A 15,932-nucleotide genomic window follows, 5' to 3' on the forward strand; every position below is an offset into this window, starting at 1 on the left:
GGGGGGTAGCCGCTGCGGTTTCCGTAATTTCCATTCGCAAATAATGGCCTCATTGATGCACCGCTGTCGCCGTTATTTATGGACGTAGGCACGAGCCAATCGTTAAAGCGACAGGCGCTTCGATGTTCAATTTAGTTAATTGCTTCGGGCGCGCCTCCGATACGCTTGATTCGCGCGCAACCGCCTACACCGCGAGACGCCCCGGGTGCTGCCCCCGTAATAGGAAGGACACGCATTCTTCTTTATTCCTTCTCTTTTTCCCATTTGGCCATTTGGAGTGTGCGCGCGTGTGCGTGCTCCTCGAGCACGAGGAGGCACTTTCGAATGCCAGATATGCGAATTAACGTGATATACTCGCGGAGAGGAGTGACGCGCGGCCGTAACAGGTATGTGCTTAATGCCGCTTATTTTGTTTTTGTTTTTCTTTCTATTTTTTTTTTCTTTTTTTCTTCTTTCGAATAATTTAGCCGATCCGTTTCAACGGCTGTTTCCAGTAATATTTATACGGGAGATTAAATTTTAGTAATAATATTTTATCGATGATTATTTATAAGCTGTAGGGTTTAATTCGTTTCCGGGCGTCTTTTATTTGCGGTAATTATTCCATAATCGTTTGCACACGATTACTTTGCCAGCCTATTAAAACTATTTCTCCATTCGACGATTAATATTGTAATTGCTCGACTTTCTTTCCTTTTTCATTATTATTGCAGTCCTCGTTATTGCTAGATGAAAGACAATGTTACGTTTTATTTTGTTCTGAATTTCGTATTAGCTTGCATCTTCTAAGGGTAGCGTATGCGAGCGAGCGGTGTGGCATTTATTTGGCTCGTGAGTTTAAGTCCAAGGACGATTTATTGAATTATCGTATAATGTTAGGACGCGCGTCCAATGGAAAACGATGAAGTCGAGGCGATAAATTAATACGATAGAGCGCGAGGTGTCAAATGCTTTTGTCTATCTGTAAGGTCAAAAATGCAACTGATCGCTGGCGACGAAAGTACATGGACAATGCATTTCAAATACTCAATATTCTCAATGGTTTGCATAACAAACGCGTGTTGAATATTGGCGAATCATCGAGCATCGACTTGAAAAAGCTCAAGCTGCGTGAATTCAATGACGATTGCCAATGGGATTGTCGGCCACGGAAGCAGCCGCTCATGAATATGAAGGGGGAAAATTTGAAGAGTTATCGAGATCACGGAGCTCGTACGTGACAATATCTTTTCTTATTAAATGTGATATAGTATTGCGTGGAAATGAAAATAGTATAAGAATGAATTTGAACTTTGAATGATACACGTTTCACGGACGAGGGCAAGATGATGTGCGCTGAGCCTTGCTTTAACCGTGAGACATTCACTTTACCATTCTCATCTGGCGGATCTGTATTTACGGGAAAATTTATTTACGAGAAAAGAATGCAATGAATTTTCAAAATCTTATAAGATTAGTAAAAATACGTGACAGAAAAATATTTTTGCCCAGATATAATGTAACTTCATCTATTTTAATATTCAAGTTTTAGAAAAGTTTTTCCATACGTTATACCTTACATTTACATATAAATTGCCAACTCGATCTTTTTCTTGTTTTTTTTTTTTTTTTTTTTTTTTTTTTTTTTTTTTTATATATTTTTTTAAACATTTTCAATTTTGTTTCTTTCCATTTAATTGCGACGAACGGACTCCACAATACCATTTAAGCAGTTTTATGCAATTGATAATATGTTTTCTAATTAATGTTAATTAAGAATAATTAATGAATGGTCAGCATTAGAGTATAAGTCATCTTAATCATAGATTGTGGTTTATTATCTTGTCCTCGTCTATCTTGTACTATAGGAAAGATATTAATACTCTTTATTGATCTATAAAGACATTGCGTTCGCAGAAATTTTTCGTTTTGCAATGGCAATAAGATTTAAAAATCTCATCGATTGGAGCTCAAAAAATATTCTCGCTGCTGGATTAGCCGATACAATGTGCATCTGCAATGTGGATTTTAAACATCTATCTAAGGTGTATAGAATTGATCATACTTCTTATTTATGCTGTTTAAAATGGAATAACGAAGGTACAACTCATAAGTATTTAAAGAATGCCCGAGACTTTTAAATTCCAAATAATATCTAACTCTATTGATTTTTTTTTTTTTTTTTTTTATTTTATATTACTTGAGTGACGATCTAGTTACGTAGTAGTAAAATAAGCGATATCGATGATGCATATGTTAATGTAAAATGTTTATAATATATTCATTTATAAAATGATTTGCTTTCCAAGCTGATTAAAATTTAAAAAATAACAGCGATTGCTTTACGTGGGACTATTTCCCATATATTTTCGAATCGATACGTAAACAAGCGTAGGTTATAAATTAAGTTATAAACGATTAATTAACTAGATAATTTAAATGATAAATACTCCTCCGCCAGGCAATCAAATAGCAATGAGTGGTGTTGATGGAAGTACAAGCACGTACGATACCCACTCGAATAAAGTTATTTGGACACGAAAATGTCCTTGTTATGATATTCATCCAAAAAAGTGCAAGGTATCTTGTACAATTTGGGCAAAAATGGATGAACATATTATCAAGTAAGATTTTCATCGATTCATCATAAAACATAAATTCGTATACGGTATCTATGAAGCTCAGATTAAATTGTTATTATCTCATTGATATATTTCATAATTCCATAAGGGAATCCTATTTATACATTTTGCTATTCCGATTTTATAAAACTCTCGATTGCCATATACAATTTTTAATCTATTTATAATTTACACCAATGTATTAACGTTTATATCTTATTTTTTAGTGCCTGCGACGATGGATGTTTGAGCATATTAAGTTCTTCGAACGGTAGTTTGATTACTTCTAAACACTTTCATAGGGAAATATTTTCGATTTCCGTATCGCCAAATGATCAATATTTAGTCGTTAGCGGAACAGATAAACTCGTCAAACTCTTCGATTACCCCTCATTGGTGCAGCTATTTGAAATTGTATTTTACGCTTGCATTAAGGTAATTCAACGAATTTTACTATTTATTATTATTATTATTATTATTATTATTATTATTATTGTTGTTTTAATTTTATTTTATTTAATTTTCTTTTTTTTTTTCTTTTTTTTTCTTTTTTTTTTTTTTTTGTCAACGAATGAGTTTTGTAAGTTAGTTGATAATGATTATTATTTGAAATGCCGTAGTATTAAAATTTTGTATAAATTATACGCAGTAATGGAAGTCTATTAAAATTATACTAACGGCTTATGTTTAATTATCATATCTTTATACGTAATAATTATATTAATGAAGCTTGTGAAATTAAAATTAGAAAATATATTGCGTCATTGTTTTTTGATATTTCATGGGCTCGTAAAACATTTTGCCGTAAAAAAATCTATTAAAAATTGAAAATAAATACATTTAAAACAAAAAATTGTATATTATCGTTAATAAAAAAAAGTTATTTATTGAATAAGGATATTTGGATGGGAGCTACTTAAAATTGTGTGTTAAGTCAATTAAATATTTCAGATTTTATTCAAATCGAGGGAGTTCTTGCATCTATAATCAATAACAAATGAATTTTTTAAGTTTACGGAATTGCCTATTTCATTAAAAATATTTTTTAAATATTTTTGGAATCCATTGCAACATGATTATAAAAAAAAACTATAATTTTAAAGAGATATTTCGCAAAAATATTTCTAATATCTTTTGTAATATTATAAATTTAGATTCATTTAAGCAATGCTAACAGTAAGTTCTATATGCAATACATTTTCATAAATATATTTTAATTTTAAAAGTTGCCTGATATTATAGTTGGAGAATATTATTTGAAAATATTATAAGTTGCATCGATTAAGATTAGTTTTTCTATATATGAAAATACACTGAAATGTTTCAAAGATAATAAATTTGTCAATTTTAAGACTGCAAATTTAATAAAATTATTATATTGTTTCATAAATTAATGAAAATAATTATTTAATGAAAGAATGATTTCAAGTACGTGTATTTCAAATTAAACTCTAAGAATTTATTTATAGTTATTATACATTACATTTTCTAGCTTCTATATTTTCAAATAATAAATTTGAAGTGAAATACGAAACGAAATATATGCAATACATAATATCAAATTCACCTGCACACATATGTTTAATAAAACAACTAAACAATAATATAAATTGTCAGTATTTAAATTAATAGCATACAATGCAAGATATTATATTAAATAAACATTAGTAAACCAATAAGTGAAAAAACAATAGTTAAAACTTATTAATACGTATAAATTAGATGCGAATGAAATATCCTAAGCAAAGAAAAAAAAACGGTTTACCGTATTATATTTAAAAAATTAATTTTTCACTTCCAAAGATGATGTGATAAAAATATAATTAATAAAATTGTTTCAACCTAAGATTTCCCATCGTAACGCATTTAATATAATTATAACTCATTTGGTTGGGAAACTATAATTAAACAAATAAATTGTAATATTGCTAGGTATATGAAATATTGATGCAAAACCTTACTTGACAAGATAATTAAGCAATACAATCATCGTTAAGAAATTAATATCATATATTAATTGAAACATATATTTTATGCATAGTAAAATAAAATAAATAAATTTTTATAATAGTAATTCATCAAAAAATCTATCTATAATTTATTTTATTATATACATAAATTAATTGGATATATTGACGGCAAATTAACAAGTTTATTCATAAGTTAAATAATATTTAATCATACTAATTGCAATTAATCTTAGTACTCTGCATTCGCTAATAAGGTCATGAAATTGTTTATTATGAACAATTATCACGACAAAGTGACTTAACATTTTTTATAAATATAACGCCTTTAAATACATTATCATTATCGCGCGTAAATTTTTTTTTAAAAAATCCAATATAAGCAGTGTTATGTGTCGCACTTCACTAATAATAATATTCTCGCAAAATGTACTTTATTGCATATTCAAAATGCTTATAAAATGCAGGTTTTCTGTATTTATCATATGAATTTAGATATTATATTGGATCATTACGTACTCCTACATTATTTATGTAGTAACTGATGATAAAGTCCGTGTAAATACATTTTAATTTTACGACCCACGATACGATAACCTCAATGTCCATTTCATAAAGGTACGCACGATTTATCAATACTTTGTAATCGGTGATTCTCATAAAAAATATAAAACAGCCGATAAAAACTTGTATAAGAATGTGGTTGTAACTTATCTGAATTTCTATTGGAATACATAATTGTATCAATGGGTCTATGCACTTCTTCCGCATAGATTCAATACATTACTATCGAATTTTCAATTATTCACGTAAGCAGCTGCTCCACTTCTACATAAAATCGCGCGATTATATTCATGAACTTGCCACGAACGAGCCATCCTTATTAAAATGCAGCTTACACACATTGCAAAACACTGTCCACGATTCCAAATACACGGCAATTACCCCCGAGTTTATTGAAAAATTTCAGTTCCCGCCCTTCAGTGCCCGATGAATAATTCATACTCTCTCATTATCATCGATTCAACCGGCTAAATTATTAAACGAAGAAACTTTAACGTGTAAAATACGTCGCAGGCCTTCGCCTGGCACCCCTGGTCATCGGGGATACTCTGCATCGGCGGCGGTCCCGGGGACGCCTCCGTCTCCCTCTGGAACGTCAACAGTCAGCGCCAATTGGGCTACCGCAAGGTCAAGTTCGTCGGCTCGGTCGATAGCATGATGTTCAATAAGCTGAGTGGCGAGCTCCTAGTGCACTGGTACTACCTGGAGAACGACCGACTGCGCTCGAAGATAGCTATACTCGCTGGCCTCGACCACATCGTCGACGCGGTGCCCATTCAGTCGGAGCACAGGATGCTCAACATCGTCTGGAGTCCCGACCATACGAAACTCGGTGACAATTTTATCGAACCTTTTTTGGGACAGCGGTGTCACGTAATGATTAACCTTGAAAACCAAAACTTATGAAAGAGCCTGATGACTTTTGTATTTTTAACTTTATTTTTACTTTTTATTTATTTATTTAATCATTTATTTTAAATCGCTTGGTGGTGGTGCTGTCTGTGTGCGCGATTTTTTCTTTCTTTTTTTTTCTCTCTCTCTTTTTTTTATCCAATAATAACCCGTATTTACTTTCAAAATGACGCTCTGCTCTGCTTAATGGAATAATGAATGCTCTGTTAATCATAACCGTTGCGCGACATTAATTAGATTCTATTTTAACAATTCGAAACTATGCCGACTAAATAGTTGGAAAAGTAATTTGGCTTTACGAGCGACATGCTTACATTTTATTCTATTACGTATGCTAACAGATTTTTACATTTAAAACAATATTTCCATTAGTCGTATAACGCCAGTAATAACTGTATTAATCTCATCTATCAACTGTCTCTGTGATAACTATTTTAATATAAATTTGATAATTTAACACCCTTATATCCTTTAACCGTTTGAGATATTGATTAATCAGGATATGACTCCATTAATCTTTACCCAGCTTCTTTTATGCTTTATAAAATATGTAATGCATATATTATTGTAATAAAAATCTCAGCAAATTAATGTTACGTTATACCTTTTTCTATTTTTTCCTGTTTTCTATATATTAATACGTGTTGATAAATAAGTAAGATAAACCTAAAATATTGTAGGTATAAGGTGGAAAGAATGAAAAAAATTTTAAATTACAATAAACATTGTGAGGCAAACTTTTATTTTTTTTCCAAACATCGTGTAAGCATCGTATAAGCATAGAACCTAATATTCCGGTTAATTTAATATTTAAATAATTTAAGTAAAATATAATGTCGTGAGTTAAAATAAATTAATTATATATATATATAAAAGTAATTGATTCCGAGACGGTATTTATCATGAATTATGCATCAATCTTTTGCTTATAAACTATGCAATCGTCGATTATATTATGATAAAAGTAGCTAGTAATACTTAAATACAACGAAAAAAAATAATATATCCATGTAATAAAAAAAAAAGAAAAAACAAACAAAAACAACATAGAAATGTATTTGTCTTTTAACAAAACAAATTGTGATTAATACTTTTCATGACGAAATCTGTATAACTTATATACATTATGCAGTTATATACTTGAAATATTTGCATATTTTCTACATAAAAGTATTTTTAAATATTAGCCAATTTTTTTTTTTTTTTTTTTTTTTTTTTTTTTTTTTATAAATGGTTTTCCAATTTTCTTTTCTTTTAGCTATGCAGTATCGTGATACACTAGTAATTTGGAATTTTTTCGGCAACGAATTTCACAAATGGATCAAAACTAAGAAAAAGCAGAAAAATAAAGATTCTAAAAGTAATTTAAGAAGCTATTATTTTGATATTCATACCACTACAGAACCGTACATCGCCTTGACAAATTCCAGGCGTGGCAAGGATTTTAGTTATTATGACATACGATAATATTATTGTTATAACATTTTCAAGTTTTTATATTCTGATTTTAAATTTTATGTATTTTATAGACATTTCATATTCTCTGTACACATGATTAATTCCCGATGAAATTAATTACTGTGCCAAAGAAATTTTTTACATGAAGAATAGTACGTGTATCGAAAGGCAATATGTACATATATATGTACAAATATGAGTTTTTTTTTTTAAATGAAACGTGATAATGTTTAGATTTCAAAAAGATCATTCTTTGTCCCGAGTGTTAGAAATCTTAATGTGAATTACTTGTCTTTAAAAGCTCTCTATGGGGGAAATAATATTGATACTTTGCTTTTAAATGATAAAAGTTGTCAAATTATCAGTTATAGTTGTCAAAATATTTAGCGAATACGAGCTAATTGATTTTATTAAAAAAAAAAAAAAAAAAAATTCTCGTCTGGTATGCATTTGTACAAAATATTATTTATTTATTTATACGTTAAAATATTTATGTGAATGATCGTGTAGAGTATCGAATATTATTTAATGTTAAATTTATTTATACAAAATGAGAGTATTTTAAATGTAATTAAAATGAAGGACTTAGCAATGTTGGAATTTTCTAAAAGGAAAAAAAAAAAGAAAATAAAAGAAAGGATTATAAAATGTATACATTAAACTGGATAATAGATTTGATGTTTTCCATAATACAGAAAATTACATAAATAATATTTGTATCTCGATTAAAAAAAAAAAATAAAGAAAAAAAGAAAAGAAATGAAAAGATACATAAATTTTATCGAACAATTTGTAATGACTCGATTAATGAAAATGTTGTGGAAAACCGGTTATGACTTAACTAATACAGAAATGTTAAGTACAGCTAATGGGTAAAAAAATATGATATTCTAAATTGAAATGTTTTATTTATAATAAAAAATATTAATTGATATTTGCATATTGTACAATTTTTTTTTATTCGCCAAACAAATCTCTAAATATCGAAAATTTGTTCTTAATTTGCAGAAAGTATTACTAATGATGAATATTACAACAATATTAGCTAAAACTACGTAGTCATTGTATTTTTATAACGAATGTTAACAATGCTTCGTTTGACATTAATTGTCGTTAATAGATTTTCCAAGATACCAATAAAACAAAATAAAATATCAGTCCGTGCAAAGTCCGTTGTATTATTAGAATAAAGTAGAACTGCAACTACAATGATATAAAATTTATAAATAAATGCATTCTCCATTCTATGCATAAGTTCCAGTCAACAGCAATACCGTCATGTGTAATCCAAAATTTTTTTGCTCGTAGTCGACGAATAAATCTTAATTATCATAATTACAAATGCCTATTCTGCGGATTACGCAATGGATTTATAAAATAATTGTGTATTGTAAAGGAGTTGTGAAAAGAAGAAAGTATAAATAGAATTTAACTTACTATTTTTGCTAACTCACTGCAGTTATTTACACGCAACGAAAATACTACCAACGATGAAGAATTATGTGAAATTCCGGATTGGAGTATTAATCTAAATGTAAAGATTTTAAATTGAAGTGAAATCAAATTCTCACGTAAGGCATAAAGTGCTGGTATAATATATACCATTCTCGTGTCCTGTGGACATTTATAGCTCGTACGGCTTGCAAATTAAATGCTGTTTTCACTCGATTGTGGGCGAATAATGATTGACAGTAAAAAGAAGGGAAATTTCCAAATTAATGTACCTATATGTTTTCGTGACATATGTATTTTCCAAGAATATATCATAAGATCGTAGATTGAGTAGAAGAAACAATGGCTATTCTAATGATCAAGTATAATCGGAATCAGAAAATTGTGCGAAAATCTTGGTTGGAATAATATAAGATTAGGGCGATTATTAACATAAATATATGTCGAGAAATTTTTATTACAGAGACTGAGAAAATTTAAAGCTTTTTTCAAGCGTCAAATTTATTATTAAATTAATTTATTAGTAAGAACGGAAAGCTCAATTTAATTAGAGATTCCTTAATAATACTATAATTTAGTCTGAATAAATAGGGAAGAAAATCTCTGTTAAAGAAGATAATCGATGTTAAATAAATATGTGAAGGTGCTTTCGTACACGTTACGTATACATATACAGGCAAACGAAATCATTAACGAGATTATAACTTCAAACCGAATCAAGACTTCATCTTTAAATATTTCAGGTACACAGCATATGCATAGCTTTGCATTTCATTGCTCGTCTATTCTTTAATTTTTTTGTGTTGTTTATTGTTTTGTGTTTTGTTTTTTGTTTTGTTTTTGTTTTGAAAGACAGAACGAGCAATGTACTACTCACTCGCCACAATGCTTACTACATACATGTACGTTCACGGCCGAATAAAAACTGCGTACCAATACTTTAATGATTATTAGTGAAACGAACTTCACGTTTTACCGTAAAATACATTCAGTGATTACTTAGAGTACATACGAATTAATAGCAAATAGATAAAAGCAGTCGTTTCGGAATAAGAATATTGGTTATTTTGTTACTCGTATAATAATAACTCGATATCAATCGGCTTATAGAATGTCAAAAAAGTTCTTTACATAAGAAAAATTTTCGAAATAATGTTAGTCGTTATCAGCAACTAGTTTCTTTCTAACTCGCACGCACAAAGAGTTGAGAAATGAAATAACCATATCGTCAAACGAGGCTGGGAGCGGGTGGAATCGAATGAATTTTCAAAGGCGAATTATCGCCATAGCTAGTGGCGATATACGAAATTGTAATTGGAAATCAGATTGAAATGGATTAATAAGCAGCTGGTTCTCGGAAAGGAGACCATCCGATCATACGCAAAATCATATTCCCAGCAGAACTGAAAGTCGCGTTCTCTTCACGGAGAACAATGCCGTGGGGAAACAAGGACAATCTGGCACGACAACGGTCTTGCTCCGCGACTGGCCGGCACAATATTATGAGGTATTCGAGGGGCGAGAGAATCCGTGGAGGGAAATACGAAACGAGAAAACGAGACGCGTAATCGAACAGCCGGCAGCCATTGCCTGCTATCTACGGGCATTCATCACGGGGACAGCTACACACACTCGCTTCACTTCCGTTTCTGTGGCATTAACGAAGGGATACGACCGCAACACGAGGAATAAATGGAGAAATCAATGGAGAGAAAAGACCGATGATGTGGCGGGATGAGGTGGAGGGGAGGAGCACGACGAGATACGGCTAAAGAAATGGAGAGTGATAGAGGAGCGCCTTAGAAAATAATCGACAGCTGATGAATCGGATTGAGTCGCGAGGCGGACAACGGCGGCGGCCACTTAGATTATGTATATATGTGCGTTCGATCGTGATACGAATATTCCTAATTTAAAGCTACTCCCTCATGTAATTAAAGATAATGTGTTCGAGGTGGTAGAATGAACGAACGGACATGATTATTCCTCTTTTTATGAATCGATGCGTCGCTTACGTACTGTAAAGTATTATATAAAATATTGGAAAGCCTTTGATTTGTAGAAAGTACGGTATTTTGAAAGCACCAGTGCTGGGAAATTTTTTGAGCAATTATATTTTTGCGATTGGCCATGATGAGCTAGTTGATGCCGATGGGGAATTAACCAAACTGGCTCGATCGTCTTAGCTAGGAATCATCGCAACCAAAGCTTCTTAACTTTGATGATCGGGCCATAGGTAGAGAGATTCATCGACCTGGAAGCATCTACCTAATGCAATTCTGCTCTATAATTAACGGTATTTAAACGAAGTGATAAGGCAAATGTAAACTAATAAAATATTTATTTACCCTATGTCTATTAAATTTTCCTAAATAAAAGTATACGACGATTGTCGAACGATGTCCGTAAAATTTTATTACGAAATTTGAAAACCTCATTTCCCTAATGAATCTCAAGAGGATTTTTCTTTTATTAACGTATAAATTGTTATCTAAGAACTTATGTGGAGAAAAATATATGAATATATTGAATTAGCACGCGTCGAAACAATAATTTGATAAGCCATCGTACTTTCTCAATTACTTGTATTACATCATCCAAACATCTATACAATTTGCAGTTATGGTGGGCTCCAAATTAACAACATTACAAATTTCTCTTGATGCGACAACTATCAAATTATACCCTTCTGTTTTATCAATTTCGTTCGATTTAAAGTGAAAGCTATCTTCCATTGAGATATTATCGATAATCTATCCTATCCTACAAACCATTAAAGTCATAGGACTTTCAAATTGTCGAAAAGTTTATCTTAAAATTGCTTCAAAATTTTATCCCATAATATTATGGCGTATAAGCGCCTGTGTTATTATCAATGTGATGCGAAGTGAAGCGAAGTAAGCTCGAAAGAGCGTAGGGAATAAATATTCCCGCATTTCGAATGTGAGCCGAGCCTTATCGGCAGACCCGCGACTTGCCGATTCAAATTACAAGTCAAAAAGAGCCAGACGATGTAACTACCCGTCTATCCTGAACTACCTGCCGTGTGGTTAAGCCACGCGTGCTCGGTACATTTGGCTCGATCATTACGTATTACAAAGTACGTAGAGGAGTTTATCGCGGCACCTCGACTCCCGCGCAATAATTTAGACGTAAGTCGTCGCGAACGTCGGGGCCACCTATTTGAGATTTTATTATACCGATTGTCGACCGATCCCGCAAATTGTACGATAAAGAGAGTGCGCTGTTTAATCAATCGCCCTTGATTATCATCGCCTTATACGTGGAATTTTTTTCGCCCGCTGAATGGAAGAGAAAACATTGGCCCTCGAGAAGAAAGATCGGCTTGCGTTGATTGTGCTTCATGTCGCGTATGCGCGAATCTTTTATTCCTTTATTAATTATCTGTTGTGTTTTGAATGGGAAGATAACACGCCACTGTGATTAAAATGTCGTAGGTGGATTTATTTTTGAGCGAGGATCGTTAATTTTGATATCAACGAATACTACCGATCTAAATTGCAATGGTCGTCAAGATTCAATGCCCTTTTGCTTTTTATTCTTTAACGCTCGTCTCAGATGGCCGATTATGGTAAGGCTATGTAAAACAACCTTATAATAATAATAATAATAATAATAATAATAATAATAATAATAATAATAATAATAACAACAACAACAACAACAGCAACAATTACAACAATAATAACAACAACAACAACAGCAGCAGCATCAATGATAACAACACTGACAGCGACAATGACAATAATAAATCGTTTAAGTTTGTTTTCTTAACTTTTCACGAATTCAACAATTTTTACAATATCTATTGCATTAAATTATGGCATTGTAATGACGAGCTTAGTTGGAGTTATAATTAATAAGGCGTTTAAGCTAAAATACCGTGAAAATCATTCATTTTTAAAGTTCTCGTGTACGTAATTTCAGTTCCACGAGAAACTGGACATTACGTGATTTTTTAATTACAGTGTCTCTCTGCGATCACTTACTCAAGTGTATTTCTCTAAGGAATTTTTGAAAGCGTCGTATTTCGAACCTGCCAATATCCGTCGAAATGCTGCTCGCCGAACGAAAAAAGAAAGAAAATTCTTACAAACCGCCATTTCCAAACGCTTGACTCGTAACAGCGTTTCTTCGTAAATAGTATTTTATCGATACGGGTAGTATTTCAGCGAAGCTCATCTCCACTCAACGATAAAAAGGAAACGGAAAAATGGCCAATGTAGTAGAAAAGACACCACCAGATATCGAACGGCGAACGATGAATAATTCATTGGTCATCATAATACATGAATACGTAACGAAGTACAATTGAAAAACAAAAGCAAAATATACGAGGAGAGTAAGCAGTGTCTTCATTAAACTACTATACAGTAAACTATAAGTACGTGCATATAATAGAAGGTAGAGCAGTGCCGGCAAAAGGTCAAAGGAGCTCCGACTCGCGCGCGCGCACGAAAGTTCTTACGTACGACGGAGGAGGTGCGAGGATGCGCGTGTCCGTACAAGCGTAACGAGCCGGCATTATGATACTAATGCACAACGGCGGCAGACCACCAGGCTTAAGACAACAATTATCTCCGCGAATCATTAATGGCACGCACTGGGTTGGGATAAGGGTTCGGAGCAGCAACGAGCGGCAATTGGCGTAAATCTGCCATATCGGGAGTCTGGGCAGTCTTTATACGCTCGTCAACGCCACGGGAAAAATTATTAATACGTTTACACGTGGTAGACGGTAGATTTAGCACTTAAGCTGCTCTATAACGCTCCACGTATTCCTTTCACCACCCTCTCACCCTCCTTCTTCATCCCATCCCATTCTTCCCAATGAAGTTATACGTTATAACAATAATGGCGCGGCAGTATCTTGTAAATTTCTATTCTTCTACGAGGAGAGCAATTCACATAGCGAGAGATAAACGCTAGGAGGTGGCATGCAACTTTCAAGATCGCGTTTCGAAACCACGTGAATTACGGCGTTGCTAATTACCGGGGCGATAGAGTTTATGTTAATTCGATCATTTACGCTTTCATTTAACGAAATGTACAAATTTTAGTTCACGAGAGCCGATTTTTATCAGCCGAGCAGCAATCTGTTCTAGTTAAGTGATACTTAACCAACGGCTACGTACTGGGCAATTACTTTAATGCTTTGAGAATTATAATTTCAATCTACAACGATTATATTAATTGTAAAAGTCGATCATCCCATTATTGCCAGCTTAATTTAAATAAGATATTGTGGGCATTAATATGGATCGCGGGTACGCGTAATGACGTGCTCCGACGATCTCCATGATTAACCAGAGCGTAATTGTAGAAATGACGAGAAAAAGCCATCATCCTGGCGGAATCGCAACGAAGATGCGACAACGAGGTGCAATTATAGAACCTGTACGCGTTCGCTGACGATATAAGTCCGAATCCCTTAATATTCAAGAGGGTTTTTGAGTTGTGACGTGGATTGAAAAAGATCGAACGTAATTTTCTGTTAATGATAAAACTAATATCCGTATAAACTCGTTTATTTATTAGTCCGCCAGCATATCCTCGTTGTTTTTCTAGGAGTATTTATATCAATGCTGACAACATAATCAGCATCGCGTTTTTAGCACTCCTTTTCGTTTTCTTCCATCGAGATCATTCGGGCAAGTGGAAATTATGCGCGACTACTGGTGACTCGGCTTATTTTTCACTTTCCGACTACGCTAATCGTTACCTCAAACTTATAGCTCTAATAATTAGAACTCAAGCCTGTATAATCATTTGAAATAATACGCATACCGATAGCGCATTCTCGATTTTGTATTTAAATCGCTGAAAGTATCTTATCCCGCGTAGGTCGTACTTAATTATTATAATATGATAAAAGTAACTGCGCGAATCTGTCTTATTGCACAAGCACCGCAATTCTCTCATCGGCGCATTAATCGTGGAACGAATCAGCTCGTCCCAGCTACAGCGACAGCTCCATAAACGTCAAGATAACGCTGGAGTACGTCATCCTCTTAATAACGAGATCGTTACTCAAGCTGCCGCAGCGGTGACTCGGGCGAGGGACTTTCGTCCCCTATTAAGCGACGTAGCTCGATTTTCGCGGATGCGCGACTTTTTCACTCTACACGAGAATCAAAAGTCCCGGGGTTGGAGCGGCCGGCGGGGAAAAGGAGCGCAGGCAGCTCCTCGGAAATGGCCGAGTCATAAATTTCGTGCGCGCGAGCGTCCGAAGCTCCTCGCCACCGGTAAGAAAGAAAGGCCTCTCGCGGCAATTATTTTCCCTGGACGGTATATTTCAGGCGCAACGTCTCAATAACCGAGGATGATCCCCGGGTGCCCGTATCCCCTTCCCCTACCCCCTTGCCACCGCAACGAGGAAGAACTTTGTATGAAATTACCGGTTAATCGCTCGGCTGATTGCTTCGCTACGATATTTCAAGCTCGGACCTCATCGGGCCCGACGAGCATTACACCGGAATCGTGAGGCCCGCTCCCATGCGGGATGCCCGGCGTCTATCGGTAAAAGCGTAATGCGCACGTGCCGATCGATCGGACACGTACGCTCTTCTACTACTTCGCCATCCTTTAACCGCTTGGCTCCGCTTTTTTTTTTTTTTTTTGCCCCAATCTCTTTATAGTTTTCCTTATTTATTTTTCGCATTCTTACTTATCGATTTGCGAAAATTCGAGCGTGACCGCGCCAATTTACATTCCTCGAGCGTTGTATTCTTTTATTGAGACTGAATTACAACTACTAATAATATTTATTATCATTCGGCTTGTTTATGTGATAGTCGCGAAGTCACTATTAAGTTTGCAAAATCTAATCACTGTCAAATAAATTTTTATAAATGTAAATCTGGCTTGACAAATTGTAATCGTTGTGATTATCGTCTGGTTATAAGATGTGCATGCATGAACGATTGGAAATTTTTCTTTTACAATCTAAGAATAAAAA

General features: G+C 33.5%; 1 protein-coding gene across 1 annotated transcript in view; it reads left to right on the forward strand.

Annotated features, from left to right (window-relative positions):
- LOC105362177 (cell division cycle 20.5, cofactor of APC complex) overlaps positions 1-7,809 on the forward strand; it is a 16,857-nt gene extending 9,048 nt beyond the window's left edge. Inside the window, exons 3-8 of the mRNA XM_011499537.1 lie at positions 969-1,212; positions 1,897-2,079; positions 2,441-2,603; positions 2,828-3,035; positions 5,645-5,963; positions 7,302-7,809. Coding sequence (XP_011497839.1) covers positions 969-1,212; positions 1,897-2,079; positions 2,441-2,603; positions 2,828-3,035; positions 5,645-5,963; positions 7,302-7,510 — 1,326 coding nt within the window. The 3' untranslated portion in view covers positions 7,511-7,809. The remainder of the gene's footprint in view (positions 1-968; positions 1,213-1,896; positions 2,080-2,440; positions 2,604-2,827; positions 3,036-5,644; positions 5,964-7,301) is intronic.
- Positions 7,810-15,932: the final 8,123 nt, after the last annotated feature.

This window comes from Ceratosolen solmsi, unplaced genomic scaffold (genome assembly GCF_000503995.2).
Source record: "Ceratosolen solmsi marchali unplaced genomic scaffold, CerSol_1.0 scaffold35, whole genome shotgun sequence".
NCBI classification, from domain to species: domain Eukaryota; kingdom Metazoa; phylum Arthropoda; class Insecta; order Hymenoptera; family Agaonidae; genus Ceratosolen; species Ceratosolen solmsi.